Source organism: Euprymna scolopes, chromosome 15 (assembly GCF_053919585.1).
Source record: "Euprymna scolopes isolate OS-2025 chromosome 15, ASM5391958v1, whole genome shotgun sequence".
Taxonomy (NCBI): domain Eukaryota; kingdom Metazoa; phylum Mollusca; class Cephalopoda; order Sepiida; family Sepiolidae; genus Euprymna; species Euprymna scolopes.
Genome location: NC_136496.1, coordinates 90,581,069 through 90,598,140, shown reverse-complemented (window position 1 = coordinate 90,598,140; position 17,072 = coordinate 90,581,069). Strand labels below are relative to the sequence as shown.

General features: G+C 34.9%; 1 protein-coding gene across 1 annotated transcript in view; it reads left to right on the top strand.

Annotated features, from left to right (window-relative positions):
• Positions 1–16,316, top strand: part of LOC145293982 (uncharacterized) — a 235,513-nt gene extending 219,197 nt beyond the window's left edge. The window contains exon 2 of the mRNA XM_080140873.1: positions 15,024–16,316. Coding sequence (XP_079996999.1) covers positions 15,601–15,987 — 387 coding nt within the window. The 5' untranslated portion in view covers positions 15,024–15,600 and the 3' untranslated portion in view covers positions 15,988–16,316. The remainder of the gene's footprint in view (positions 1–15,023) is intronic.
• The last annotated feature ends 756 nt before the right edge of the window (positions 16,317–17,072 follow it).

The following is a 17,072-nucleotide window of genomic DNA, read 5'->3' as shown; positions in this document are numbered from 1 at the left end:
TTATATTTGTATAATATAAACAAACACTCATATTTGTATAATATAAACAAACACTCATATTTGTATGATATAAAAAAACCCTCATATTTGTATGATATAAAAACACTCATATTTGTATAATATAAAAAAAAACACTTATATTTGTATAATATATAAAAACACTCATATTTGTATAATATAAAAAAAACACTTACATTTGTATAATATAAAAAAAAACACTCATATTTGTATAATAGAAAAAAACCCAATAATATTTCAATAATATAAAAAAAAGTTTGGACTTCGTAACTTTTAATATCTCGTTCATAATGTCATTTATAAAGAAAAGAAAAAAGAGTAACAGACGATCAGAGCGATGGCTTGCTTCACACTTTTTAAAGGTAGATTCGTATCTATTAAAAAAAATTGGATATCGTAACTTTTAATATCTCGTTTATTATTATTATTATTATTATTATTATTATTATTATTATTATTATTATTATTATTATTATTGTTGTTGTTGTTGTTGTTGTTGTTTTTGTTGATTCACAAGGAGCTTTCACATAGGTCATCAAAGGTCTCTCCTAGAAAACAACTTGTGGTGTTCCCTGGAAGCTGAGTAACAAGTCTCCCTGGATTTCCAGTACCCTCCAACTCTTTCGATAACATTTGCAAATAAATTTGCCTTATCGTAACAGTCGCTTTCCACCATTGACTTCTAGCTGGCAGCGACCATTGGTTTTCATTGTGATTTGAGTGGCAATAAGCCTCTCCAAGATGCCAGTGGGGAGACCACTCAAATTCCAGTTGTTTATTATTATTATTATTATTATTATTATTATTATTATTATTATTTGCTTTTTTTCAGAGTTGTTTCGTATTTTTTGTGTTGAATGAATGTATTTATGATCTATTTACATAGAAATTTATTTGAAAATTGAAGATTTCGTAATCGGTTAGAAGGATGGCGGAAGTTGACGAGTGATGTAGTTTTTCATAGAATGATGTTTTCCAAAGGTAGAGAAACGAGGAAATATCTTTTCACGAAACACATAAACTTTTAAATATTGCTCGTTGTTTTTTTTATTTATTTTATTTTTTTTTTTCGGTTGTGTTCGGATGTGATGTGTATACTATCAATATACACGCTCGTTGCAACGACCCACGTGTGTCGTTCCGTTATTTGGCCAAATATACAGGGTGACCCCCAAAAAACAGGCACAACTCTAATTAGATCCCGTTTCTTAGTGGTTTGTCCGAATGAAATGAAACTTTAGTCATAACTATATTAATATAAATATTCAAAACATCACATCAAAACACTAGGGTCTTTGGCCTTTTTTTTTTCTCCGTTCTAAAGCATATGTTCTAGATGGCCTCCATTTAGCTTCTTTTTTTGGGGGGGGGCACCCTGTATGAACACAGGGATTGTTTATGATGGAGGTTTTATTCGCATGGAAAAAGTTATACGTTCATCCAATATTACAGATAACCAAAATAGAAAAATGTATTTAATCATGAGAGAGAGAGAGAGAGAGAGAGAGAGAGAGAGAGAGAGAGAGAGAGAGAGAGAGAGAGATTGTATTGATATTCATCTAAAAAACCGTTCTTTCTGTGTATTTGAAAAGAAAATACAACTTTGTTATATACGGAGCGTGGAATTGGTGCAAAAGCGCGAAAATTAAAAAATGAAATGTGCCAGGTGAAGGTCGAACGATAGCATTACGAATATGCGTGCATAACGTAATAGCTATTGGTTCATTTTTTTTTATTTTTAGCCTTGCAGAAAACATGTCTTCATAGTCAGGCATTAACATCAAAGGAAAAAGTAAATCGTAAGCTAAACGTTTTGGTTTCGATCCTCGGTGGAGCGCACGAGTCATTTTTTAAGTTTTTAAATTATTACTATATATTGGGTCTAATACAATATAATAATAAATACGAAATCTGTAATAATCAAAATATCATATTTAAGCGTATTTACGACCAGGCAATGCCGGGCGGCCTGCTAGTATACATATAAGTGGAGCACTCTACCGAAGCAATGAAGCGATATTCTTCAATAAAAATAATTGAATGTTTTTTCAATTTTCAGTATTATAATATTAATAAATTACAGCATATATAAAGCCATAAAATTTCTCCCGCTTCCATTAGGAGGTGCGTAACTCAGTTTATTGAGCACGCTGATGAGACGTAAAACCACAAAACATGTGTCTATGTCGGTGTCTAATTAGCTATTATATATAGGGCAGTTATATGTGTGTATATGTGTTTGTATATCAAGCTAAAAATAAACTACCCAACAAAGAACCACAACGTTTGCATGTTCTTGATTTTATAGAGAAAATACTGACCTATTCATTGAGGAATCTATTATATAAATGAGAGTTGTCTGTGTGTATGTGTGTGCGTAATCAAGAAAGGAATGGGCTTGGCAGAGAAGACAGAGGTGATTTCAGGGTTGGAAAGTGGAAAAAGAGGGAGGAGAAAAGAGATAAAGATAGAGAAACAAATAGAGAGGGGGTAGAGAGATAAAAGCTCAATAGAAATGTTACACTTTTACCGTGGGCAGTGCCGGGTAGCCCTGCTAGTATTTTGGTATCGCAGAGGTGAAAAGGAACAATGTTCTTTCCTTAGTATTTAGAAAATGCTTCCCGGTAAAAATATATATATTTGAATACGTTAATTTTTCGATATTGCCAATAACAACAACAACAACAACAATACCAACAACAAAACAGCAATACGATTTAATAATATCTCCGCGGCTACTAGTGAGCCTTCGTGGCCCACTGATAAGGTCACTAGATTTCGGTCACTGAGGTCCCGCCGTAAATCTGCGAAACAAGTATCCGTTGGAAATTATGTTTAGATATATACATATACATGACCTAATTAACATACATATTGCAGTTAATTTTTCTAATTCTTCTCATATCTAACGAGAAAATCATTTCTTGCGTATTTTGTACAGGCATTTCTTCTTCTTCTTCTTCTTCTTCTTCTTCTTCTTCTTCTTCTTCTTCTTCTTCTTCTTCTTCTTCTTCTCCCCCCTCTCATCCTCCTCTAGTTCTCTCTCGCACCGCAATTTTCGCCGAAACCCTCGAACTGATTCAAATTCCTAACCCAGAAAGGCTGCAATTCAAGAAATAATCCTTCTTCAAGTAGGATGTTCACCAATTCCCGGAACTAGCCGATGGCGACCGCCGAAGATTCGCGATAAAAGTTCATTGGCTTCCTCCTTCTCCAAAAGTCTGAGGTTTGCGTATCACCGCTACTCTCATGACCCTAACCCTCCCTACGCCTTGAAGGATAGAGTGACAGTCATTTGACCTTACACAATAAAACATTCAGTCAAATCTTGTACTTTTAGAGAGTTTCACAAGAGAAGACGATAAACTTTCTTTTTTCTTCACATTTCTTTCTGTAATTTTTTCTTTTTCTTTTTTGTTTTATGGTTCTTTTTGTTTTAACTTAGCTACTTACAATTCTACAAACGCCATTGTTTTTTGTTTCGTATTTTTAAAATACTAATCTAACGGAAGAAGACGAATAAGAAGATGAAAAAGAAAAAGAAATAAAAGAAATAGAAAAAAGAACGAAGAAGAAAAAGAAGAAGAAGGAGGAGGAGAATAATAATAAGAAGAAGACTTTTATCAGACATGTCACATTAGAGCTATTAGTATCTTCTGTAGTCTATTTACTTGACTCTCAACTTTGTCTGTTTTAATGTGGGAGGGGGAGAAATCCAACTTCCCCACAAAGGGGACACTCTAGATGAGAGAAAAATAAAAATGACCCAAGTCTAGAAGAATTTCCTCTCCTCTGATCAAAGACAGAACATATACTACACTTTGAATGACTTGTAAATAAAAGCTTTAATTTATCTACAAATTAATTAAAAAAAAAAAAAAAAAGGTGGTAAATAACGGTTGGTCAAATTCTGCCTACCATGTTCTCAGAATCATTTCGGTCGCCACAATACCACATTTACGCTAGGGTCTGTCCTACTTAAAATATCCCTTGCTTGATGCAGTTGTTTGTCTAGCCGCACTGGAGAGCTGTGATACAGCGAAACAGTCCATCATTGGATGACTAAGACATGCTCGCTTTCTCGGGTTGAGCATACTGGTAAGGGAAATAACAAACAGCCGCTAGCGTATAAACGCAATGCTCTTTATGAAAACAAATGAAGTTTCGGTCATTTGACAAGGTTTATCATCCCGATTCCACATATTTTAGCAGCAGGAAGATGGCCTTGGGGTTGTAAGCGCCGGTTGTCGTTTCAATTTCGGTTTAAGTGAGTTAATTTTGCTAGTCGCAATGAAGAGCTATAATACAGCGACATTGTATTTCTGTAGATTACTATGTATAGTAAAAATTCATTTGAATACAATGAGAAATGGGAAATGCGACAAAAACATTAATAAAATCTTCCCCACCTTTTCTGAAAATATAGACCGCCCACTGTTTTCCGATTTATTTAGAACTAGTCTGGTTTCCCGGCCTTGCCCGGGTGTTTGGAGATGTGTTTTGAGCAAAAATAAATAAATAAATAAAACAAAAAAAAAGTGGTAGTAGGCAGGCAAGCTTGAACTTGAACTGCGAAGGAGGAAAAGAAAGTGAAAAAGTGACGTCTTTGCCGTTGCGTCCATTGCCAAACCGGAACTAGCGAAGGTTTAAATTAAGGCTAGTTAATGGAAAAGAGGAGATGACTTTCGAAAATACGACCCCTCTCTGTAGAAAAGTGCTCAATTAAGGGCGAAGGAATTCATGTTTTTAGCCAATTTTTCGATATTTTTTACTGTTGTGCCCATCGCCAAACCGGAAGTGACGTAGATATAAATTAAGGCTAGACAATCGAAAAGAGGTGATGACTTTCGAAAATATCGGCGAGAAAAGCGACCCCTCCCTGTAGAAAATGTCCAAGTTGAGAGTGAACGAATTAATGTTTTGGACCCATTTTTCGATATTTGTTGTCCGAAGGGGCGATCTTCAAAACGATACTGATCTCGTGAAAATCCGTTGCCTCTGTCGAAATTTTTAGGAAGACATACATACAAACATACATTTAAACAGACAGGTTAGATGTATATTATAAATGGAACACAAGTATTACGATTTCTCGTGGGACTTAAGTAGGAGGAGGCAATAAATTTGGAAATGGGTGAAGTGCTCCCCGTCGACATTTATGAATTTCTGGCACGTTTAACAACGTTTGCAGATACTGCCTGTAGATTTTCTCTGGTGATTCTCCTGATAACGTTGATAATGTTCTCCTTTAGTTGATCTAGATTGTGAGGATTCTTTGCATAAAGTTTTAGTTTTAAAGTCCCCCAAAGATAAAAATCATATCATGACAAGTCGTAGTCATAACCTTTTGCTTATTGTTCTCTCTTCCGTAAACATGTTATGAATTCGTGTCAGTGATCTGTAAAACGTGTGGCATGTAGCGCAATCTTGCTGGAAAAAGAATTGCATTTTGTCTTGTGGTGTCAGTTGGTCTGTAAGAGAAAGATTAGATAGCTCGCGTTACTTTTAACAGAGCCACCCTGCATGTATGTGTGTGTATGTGTGTGTGTGTGTGTGTGCATGTGTTTTGTGTATAAAATACACGATATATTTTGCGTGTTGCGTGTGTTTTATTGTGTATATAATACATGTTATATCGCGCGTGCGTGTGTGTGTGTGTGTGTGTGCGTGTGTTCATGGGATATCATAAAATGAAATACCGTGGATACATAATTATGAAAAAGATGAAAAAAAAACAAATTGTTGTTTTTCCTTTTGTTTTTTTCACACACACACACACACACACACACACACACACACACACACACGCACACACGCACACACACACACGTACTTTGGAATATTTTTTTACATCACCACATTATCACAGCCACTCGAGGATAAGGGTTAAAGAGTGTACAGTAGAAATTGGACAATATAGTAATCGTTAGTAATGGAAATTCGGTAAATTTGTTAATTTATATGGAACGGCCCATCAAAAACTTGTCTACGTTAGACTTGAAGACAACCATATTATAGTCAGATGGAAAGCAGGAAAACGGAAGACAATTCCACAGGCGTGCAGTTCTAAGAAAGAAGCTTTGTCCATGGAATCTACGTTTAGGTTTAGGCACAGATAAAGAGTGGGGGAATTATTGATAGTGTTTTCAGCTAGACGAGTGTTTCTTGTGAAAGTTTGGAGAGGGGGGACCATAGACTGAAGCTCAGTCGAACACTTTCCATGAAAATAACGATACAGCAGAGACAAACTCGCAACATCTCTTCTGTGAGATAGAGGTTGCAAGGAAGAGAAAATGATATCTCCTACGAGGCTACGAATCTATTTTGAACTCTATCAAGGTAGGACAAGCCCTTTCTAGCAGCTCCTGCCAGATGTGGCAACAGTATTCCATCCTTGTACGTACCTGGCTCTTATATAGATAGAGAATTGCATTAGCAGTGAGATATCTATTGGGTCGGTAGAAGGATCCAACTATTTTACCAGCGGCCTTGGCAACAGATTTGATGTACGTGTTCCATTTAAGATCAGGAGTAAAGGTCAAGTCCAGAAGCTTGTCAAAACTTGAGGCCTCCTCAAGACGAGAGCCATTCATTTCAACTGATGCCAGATGGGGATCAGAACGTTAATGAGGTAAAGAGAGAAGCTTGGTTTTAGATGCATCAAAAGTAACTAACCACTTCTTTCCCCATTGTACCACGTGCTCAAGATCAGAGGAGAGAGAACCAGAGAGAACTTGGTCGTTTACTCACTTAGATGTGCTACCATAGATGGTAGTGTAATCAGCATAAATGTCTACAAATGATGTAAGGATGTGATTTTGAAGATCATTAATGTAGATCAGGAAAAGAGTTGGGCTCAGGATGGACCCCTGAGGGACTCCAGCATTAATACTATGAGCTTCTGATTTTTGCCCCTCAACTACTACTCTTATGAACCTGTCAAAAAGAAATGATTTAATAATTGAGAAGATATTTCCAGCAATACCATAGCTAGAGATCTTGTGAAGTAGACTTTTATGCCATACCTTATCAAAGGCTTTTGATATGTCAAGAGCAATTGTCCTAGAGAGGAAGCCTCCGCCAAGAGATTCGCTAATCATATGAGATATAACTGTAGGCACGTCTGCTGTAAATCTAGCAGGACAAACACCATATTGCATGTCACTAAGAAGGTTATTTTTGCAGAGATGGTTGACTACTTGTTTATTTAGCACAGATTCTAGCAACTTACTCATGACGCACAATAGACTGATTGATCTGTACCGAGATGAAGATTAGCGATCACCTGAATTCTTAAATACAGGGCATACTTGTGAAAGAAATCTTCATGCCATACCCTATCAAAGGCCTTAGATATGTCAAGAGCAAAATGAAAATATTTATGACATTATTATTTTAAATATTATAATCACGTTCCGAAAATCAACACTTGTCTTTATAACAGTTATAATCTTAATCATGAATGTTGTAATTTACTGAATTATTATATAAAAACTCATATAATATAGGTACGTGCAAAATGAATGCCGATGCCCAAAATGTATAAACATTTAGACCCCTCCCTTTACTTAAAAATTCACCAAAAATCAAGAAATTAATCAATTTTAATGAAATTTTCAGTATTTATCAAATAATGATCACTGAATATAATAAACAAATTATTTTTCTTTAAATCTTAGTGGAAATTTATTATTTTGCTTAAACAAAAAATACCTTTACTTAAGATATGATTTTCAGTAGTAAAAAAATAATGCGTGAAGTTAATTTGTTTTTAATTGAAAATAAAGCATCGTAAATCGTAACAATTAAAAAAAAAAAAGATTTTTACAGGAACATTACGAAAAAAGCCCCTAAAGTCCGTATTAATGAATTTGATATTACTCGAAGAAAAATATTTTCTCGAACTACCGATATTATCATTGAATTAAGCATTGTTTATTTAATATTTTCACACAAAAAATTATAATTACAAAAAATATTTTTAATTTTATTTTTAGATTACGTTTCGCATAATTTTTATATGTAAGATTCTAATATTTTCCTTGCTTGAATGAATATGAAACTTTCGGCGTAACATAATTTTTATATAGTCTTGAAAAATTTTTTTTTAATTTAATAGCAGAGACATGGAAAACTAATTACACTAAAAATGGTAAAAATTATACAAACGTTCACGATATGAATGTACGGATGCACGGCTGGCAAAAAAGAAAACTAGCACCCCCACCTTCCTTCAATTATTTGATGTCATTTTCAGACAGCCTTTCGACTTTCTGGCATTTTGGCCTCCCGTATAATCCATGTTTAAACGACTTCGTTTTGTTGTGATTCTGCAAAAGCAGAATCTCCCGCTTTTGAGGGCTAATTGAGCTATTTTTGTACAATCAAGGTGTTTTTTTTTATTGAATTAAATATCTTAAGACTTTACAAATTATCTTTGAAATAAACCAAGAAAATTAATATTTACCCTTTAAAGGATTATTAAAATGAATTTATTCAATTTGTTACTTAAATTTGTTAGCTCATCGTATCGCCGTGAACACATTTTTATTATAACTTTCCCTCCCTCACGTGTACAAATATTTTTTTCCTTTTGGAAATTAATTTTTCAAATACAACCAAAAGTAGTCGGAAACCTATAAAAACATTGATAAACTGGTTTTCAAAACTATTTTCCCCTATCTTTATTCCGCCATCTTTTCCTGTACCTAATATAATATGCTAACTATTTAGCTTATTTTTCATCTGCCACTGCAGCATTCAGTAAATCCTGAGGATTCATGAGATCTGATTTATTAATAAACTAGCGGGGGTACCCGGCGTTGCCCGAGTGTTTGTTTCCGGGACGAGGGAGGGGGAGTTTTAAAAAATGTTATGGTAGGTAAGTAGGAAGGATCAAACCCGGAGTCATGAGTAAAAGTAGGAAAATAAAGTGTGAAAAAAAAAACAAAAAAAAAAACATCTGCAAACATCGGCCACCAAGAAAAGTCCATTCCAGTTGTTTAGGAAAAAAAAAAAAAAAACGACTACGGTAGGTCGGCGCGAACGTGAAAATATAATGTGAATTGTCCAGCACGCTCACCACTACGCCACAGAGCACTGCAGCTTAGTTTAGTGATTTTAAATAACTTCACATGAAAGAACTACGAAGCCAAACCGGTGTTCTCTTCTCAACTGTTCCTTGTGAACGATCCCCAAACGGTGTTAAGTGGTGGCAGAGGGAGGAGGAATTTATTAGAGAGAAAATATTTTACCACTTCCATTGATCTTAACCGATTTTGGCCGTGACTTCTCAGCAGAAAAAGTATAGAAATCTAAGATTATCGAGGAATTTGAGAAATAATAAGCCTATAACACACCTCAGATATTGTTCTGCCGTTTGTGCATATTATATTTGCATGAAATATTTTGATTTTTAATCCTATTAATGTCAAAAAATCAGACGGGAAAAAATGAGTTCATTTTATTTATATATAGAGAGAAGATAAGCTTTGTGTTATGTGATCATCATGGAATATCACGATTTTTTTTTTTTTTTTTGCTCCATGATTTTTGTAGATGTTTAAGTATAAGTTTAAAAAGTTATAAACCTTCCTTAAAGATGACAGGAATCAATAATGCTATATGATTACTAGAACAAAGAAAAAAAAAACAACCGTTGATTTTTTTTTTATTTAGAGTGAGAGTTTCTTTCCGAATTAATTTCACACAGCGGGAGATGTCTTACTTGCTATTTGCTTTCTCTATTTTCCCTAACAATTGAAATTGTTTCGTTTGCCATGTTTTTTTTTTTTTTTTTTTTTTTTTTTTTTGTTTTTTTTAATTCGCTAACATTTTTCTGTCAGGATAAAAATACGTAATATCTAGATTCTCCGGATGACTGTTCTTATCTTGAGTGTTATTTTTACAAAGTTTTCGATCAATATAACCTATTATTTATAATTAATGGTTCCCATATTGTGTTAAATTCTATATTACGTATGCTTAGTAGTTAATCGTCACCCAGCATATGCTCTGTTTCGTTCAGTCGTCTTACTCTCCACCGCCGTTCCCTGACACCATAATACCTCCGTGGATTAAATAAAAGGATCTATTCGAAATTCCATCCAGATTCTCGATTTCGACAGAAAGAATCCCTGGTTGACAGAAAGAATACCGAGTTCGACCATATACATTTGAAGAAGGTCAGAGGTTACATCGATCGAAAGTTGTGAAAAAAAAGAAGCCCACTCAAGATGAGAACAGTAGTCCCAAGGATCCAAATAATACGACTAATCAATCCTTATCCCAAAACTACAGAAAGGATGGAAGTACGTATATTTCTTTATATGCAAATATACAAGTAAATACACATTGGTATTTATTATAGAGCGGAAGATGAATATACATATGCAATTTTCTTCAATATGCCACCGGAAATACTCATCATTATTTTTAGATTGAAGTTCATTCTTAAAAACATCTACATATATATCTACATTAGATCTATTTTGTGAGTTGATTGGGCATTTTCCCCCCAAAAAATGACTCGACGACTCTAGAGAAGTAAACCTTGATCAAAAATCTCTTTATAAGAAAAGAATCTAATTGTTTATTAGTTTTCTTGTAAATACATTCCCAGTTCCAGGAGAAATATTTCAAAAGTGTGTTTCATGTTTAGAAATTCTGTGAATTACTATGAAGGTGAAGCCGTACTATTACTTCTATTACTTATACTACTGTACTACCTTGTAAAGCTTCATTCAGTTTACTTTACTATTTCAGTCCAATATGCTATACTTGCAAGCCGCCTGGCGTTGCCCGGTTGTAAGATACGCTTAAATATGATATTTTAATTCATTCACATTGCTTATTTATTATTATAGAGACAATTCTCTATCGATTATTATACTGAACTTTATATATAGTAGTGAGATCAAAACTAATATATATATATATATATATATATATATATATATATATATATATATATATATATATATATATATATATGACTCGGGTGTCATCAAACATACAACTTTCTATCCTCATTCCATAGTTTCTGAGCCAGGTCCATACGCATTATATCATATTATGTTATATTATATTATATTATATTATATGAGCGGGACCATCACCCTCCCTCCTCAAAAACTACTTGAACGCACTAACGTCATCTATCAATTGTAATGCCCCTTGGGAGAATGTAACTCCTATAACAACAATGAAACTAATATTTACGTCGGACATACCACTGCCACATTATCCCGTCGCCTTACCTGCCATAATGTTGGATCTAGTGCCATATTCCAACACTTATAAAATATATCATCGCCTCGAATTTTAGAGAAATATTAATCAACAACACAAAAGTATTACACCACGAAACAAATGTTAAGCTAAAAATCCTTGAAGTTATTTATATAAAAACACACAAACCTACCCATAATCAGATCGCATTCCGAAATAGTACCAACAAACTTAAATGCCTTGGATAACTCCCTCCGTATACCACACCCATTCCAGCAACTGGCCCTAGAACTGGCACGCTCTCCAGTTCCTCATCATACCACCTCCTCCACCGCCGCCAGCAGTCCTGTTTACCCTTACTGGCACGTTCGCTCGCTACCCAACTACTATTTAAATAAATCTACTCATAGTTCGCAACAAGCCTCTTACACAAATTCCTCAAGATATCAAGATGTGTAAATGAGTACACGAAAAGTTAAAATTTAAAATAAAAGTTTAAAAAAAAATGAAAATAAAAAAACACAGACACTTTGAGAAGAAACATACTTGGAAATCCATGTCTTCGACGTATATACAAAAAAGTCAATACAAAAAATTGAAAAAAAAAAGACATTACAAAACAGAACTTTCTGTTATCCTTAACAATGTCTGATTATATATATATGAATATAAATAAATATATATACGAATATATATATATATATATATATATATATATATATATATATATATATATATATATATATACACGCACCTGTCACCGTTTATTTAAAAGATAGAATCGCCCGATCGTCGAAGACAAGATTCAAGCAAGCAAGAAAGGACGGCCGGATAGGCCACAGTGTTTTATGGTTATATAGATTTAAATGCTCAATTCAAAAGGAGATTGTGTAATATCTGTTCTCTATTTATTATACCATTGCCTCCTCCTTTTTGAAATGGTAGTTTAGTATATGTTCTGTTGCTATTAGATCATCTTCCTAGGAATTACCTCCTCTTTTAAAGAATAGTCTATACTCGTTCAGCATGTAAACATATTCATAGGCATTACATACTGTTTTTTTAAGGGGGGTAGTATTAGAGCTATTCTGTGGTCGTTATACAGCATACCAGGCATTATCCCCTCTTTTTTGGGGGGAGGGGGATCAGCGCAATATAGTATCTTATCTGTTGTCATCAACTACCCTCCCAGGTATTATCTTCTCTTTTGGGAAGGGTAATGTAATATATTTCCTGGTGTTATGAGAAAATTTTTCTGTGCATTACTTCTTATTCTGGGAGGATTTATAGTATATTTTCATTCGTCATGATGATACTCTCCCAGACATTAACTCCTCCTTTGGGAAGGAGCGGATGCAGTATATGCTTACTCGTCATGATACCATTCACCCAGGCAAGCAAAACTATGCGCACAGAAATGTCCGAAATTGTTTTAAAGTGTTACATCGCGGGAGATAAAACAAATTAGAAGTAAACAGAGCAGGTGATGTCCCTTTGCTCACAGAAGAGACGTTTCGAGTCTATTTCTGCTATATTGTTATTTTTATGGTATGGTCAATGTCCCCTTGCAAAACATTCACAGCAAACACACGTCTAGCTACAACCATTATCAACAATTTCCCTAACTTTTTGTCTGTGTCTAGATTTAAATGCAAATTCCATGAACAAAATTTTTTTCCTAAAACTACTCGCCTATTGAACTTTGTACCGCAGCCCTGCTTTTCAGCTGCCTACAACATGGTCGTCTTCAAATCCAACGTAAACAAGTCCTTGTTGAGCCCCCCCCCCGTTAAATAAATAAATTCTAGCCAATTTTCACAACTAACAATCCTTACACTGTTGCCTCACTGACCACCTTACACTCATTAACCCTTATCCTTGAGTGGCCTTCAGGCCTTGATAAGCGGCGATTTCTTTTGAAAATCAAAACAAAACTACAACAACAAGAAATCCCTGGATGTGCCTATGTTATTCGGATCCGTGCGCTTACCCACATCCACGTCAATACTGAATGGTCCCAGCCCAGACAGGCGACGTTAACCTCTCGGTGAATTAAACACGAAGGAAGAAAGTGTCTAGGGAATATCAAATTCACGAGTCGCATGTATAGAGTTTAGTATAATGTATTCTCTGCTAGAGCGTGTAGAGTCATTAAAAAATAAGTTTTATGACGATTCTGTGAAAATCATTTTTTGAAAGGTAATACCAAATAATGCCCCCCGCGATTCATTGTTGTTGCGTAATCAACTATAATCCGAAGTTCTTGTTCAAGTGTTATTTACAATTGTTAATTCAGGAACCATTCGGATGACTCATTTATGGCGAGTAAAGTTCGAGACAAACTGTAAACAAGGGCACAGATTTAACTCAGATTTTACTCAACACCCAAGCCCAATCTGGGAATGAATTGAGACTTGTTTGTACTTTTTTTTTTTGTCCAGCCCTGAACCCCCCCCCTATTACTATTTTTATTCTTATTTAAAAAACAAATTCTCTAATTGCCAGTTTTCAACTCAAAATAAAATAAAAACGATTAACAGTAAAAAAAAAAAAAAAAATTAAAATAAAATAAATAACAGCAATAAAAAAGGTCACATTCGCTGTTTATAAATGACTGGTATTATTGTAAAAAAAAAAAAAAAAGAAAAAAAAAAAAGAAATTACTACGAAATGGATGTTGTCATTGTTTTCTTTGCACTTTGATCTTGACATAGAGCCTTGTTCTAATTGAATGTCGGAAATTACGTCGCTTAAAGACCGTGAGAGTGTTTGAGACCATGCTAATGGTATATTAAAAATAACTTTTTAGTGCCTGGGAATGCCTTAGGCTCTATATACAAGTGCCAATAAAAAAAACTCGAAAATTACCTAAAAGACCGATATTCGAAGCTATTGTCATTATATCTATAAATATAGCTATCCATGGACAGACTGTTTCGTTGCATCACAGCTCTTCAATGCGACTAGATATAAATACAAGTGCTTCAAGCCGGGATCGAAACTTGACGGATAGTCGATGCTTCTAGCGCCTATGCTATCATCGAACGCCCACTGAATTTAAGGGAAATCTGAACATAAACTAAACGTAAACATTTTCAAGTGCTGGAGAGCTCGAATTGTTTTTGTTTTACTCAATAAGCAACGACACAGATCTTGTTTGTAGGAGCTTTCCATTTAGAGGAACATGTTGCCGCGGGACTGCTTTTTTGCACAGTTGGCTTCAAATCAAATGTCAATATAACCACTTCAATAAGTAATCAATATTTTCATTAATTATTTTCAATACTCTCATAATTATGTTCATTATGAACTCATCATAATTATGTTCATTATAAACTCCCATAATTATGTTCATTATAAACTCCCATAATTATGTTCATTATAAACTCCCATAATTATGTTCATTATAAACTCCCATAATTATGTTCACTATTCAACTTGCAATCGTTTCATCTCATTAACCTTTATCCGCGATTGAGATTTGGCCTTAATAAATGTTGGCTCGTTAATAAAATAAAATGTTTATTTATTTATTTTTTTTTAATCCGGTCAACATTATTTGAAATAATGTATGGAAAGCACGTGTACTCATAAGAAGTGAACGTGAAGATTTTCCAAGTTTGCGAATGCTTTCTTTTTCTCGATTTAATTATGTAATATCATAAAAAAGGTATACGCTAGCTACACTACATGTAATAATGTACACTTTTATGTGTGTTCTTATGAACAAGAAAGTAATCATTAAAATAATGTTTTTTTTTTTTTTTTTTTTTCAGAACAAACTTTCACACGCGTTTACATACTGTTTGCGTAGATTCTTCGGACTACTGCTCTCATCTTGAGTATTATTTTCACAATAAGATTCCCGAGTTCGACAGAAAAATTCCTGAGTTCGACAAGATACACCTGAAAAAAGTCTGATAAAAATATTTGTCTGTAGCGACCACTACATACGGCCGGAATAAATCTTCGACAGAGACATTTTCATAGCAATCACTGTTTCGACGTCTACGGACATCAGAACGCGCACACAATGTTGCAATTTGCCCATCTACACACATGCGAAAAAGGGATCATATTGCGCTCCACGTGCAGTGATACAACAAATGGACTGGAATGTTCTAGAACACACGTACATAAGGTTTTATCCGCGAAAATCAAACCAGTCCAGGATGCATTTCTACGAGTAAGCATCATCGTTGTCCCGTCCTTAGTACATACGCCGGACTCCATTCTTATGGCTACTACACAACGAGACATGATGGAGTACATCCACTGGACCATCTGTAAAAAAATTAAACATCCAATGTAGCAGCCAATCCTAGGAACATCAACCTGAAGGAACAGTTGGAAATGACTTATATACCATACATTACGACCATGTTAATCCCTACAGTCACCTACCTTGAAAATGCTGCTGTGAAACCTGACATAGTAATACGGAATAAGTCAGAGAAAGTTGCAACCTTAGTTGAAGTGAGTGTCCCTAATGATGGAGGTCTGAACAGAGCTGAAAGGGAGAAACAGACCAAATATCAAGGTCTCATATATGATATGAAAAGAAACCGGAATCTTAAGGAGATATCAATCATACCAGTTATTATAGGTGCCACAGGGCTTACGAAGAAGAACTTGAAGTCCTACCTGACTACTGAGGAACCAATTGCAAAAGAGATCCAGACGATTGCACTTAAGGGAACAACGAGGATACTAAAAAGAGCTCTCGGTTGGTTTCAATAAAAAGCAGGGCAATGTAGGCAGCTGGTTCAGCTGCCTCATGCCCAGCGTTACAATCTTCAAAGGAAGAAAATTAAACAAACAAACAAAAAAACCATCCATGACTTTGCGCGCGTCATGCACCTTAAATTCTCAGCATGGAAAGTTACCACTATCGAACGAGGATTATTTCTTCTTCTCAACGATGCTATTTCGAACTACTGTTTTCTTATGTAACAGACACACATACACGCATGACGCTTACGTAGCTTAATGACTTTCTTTTCTCCTCAGAAAATAACCACGTGTGTTACTCTGTTCGTGAAAATCTGTAATCTTAAACTTCATACCCTTTTGACGAGACACTCAATTAGCAAAGACTGCCTAATAAACATTCGTTGCAAAAACCTTAACATTGGAATGATTTGAATTACTGTTTCTTAAACATATAAATAAATGGTATTTCATCTAAATACAGCGATCTCGTGTTCTTTGTCGGATGTCGTTATTTTTCCGAAGTTATTCACGTCATTGTATTTTATATGGGTATGGGTGCAATTTGGTGAAAACCTTTTGCAAATCGGAGATCACGTTAAATTTACCTTTAACGGTCCCGGTGATACTCTATTACTTTCGACTTCTAGAGACTCCTGAATCTGCAAGCTCGGTCTTAAAACTCGATAGATCCCGATTATGAATTGGTGGACACCGACTCACACCCATAGCCAACATATATCAGCTCTACTGCATAATTAAGTTACCTGAATCGATTTTTTTCAATGAATTTAAAAAGTAAAGCTGAAGTGTTGTTTTCTTTGGAGCGAGAAATTTATCGCTTCACCCTGTACATGTATACACTAGCAGGGATACCCGACATTTCCCGGGATTGAATGAGGATCGATGAATGTTCTACAGTCCCTGAAATCGGCGAACTCGCCCATTTTCAATCAATCGATGCACCGGAAGGAAGCTTAACAGTTTTCGCCTGATCCCTGCGGTGGCCAGACACGAATCTCAAAGACCATATGTGGGGGCAACTCCATATATAAGACCATTGCTCTTGAGCAATCAGTTGTTGACCACTGTAGGGGAAACCCTTCACACTAATT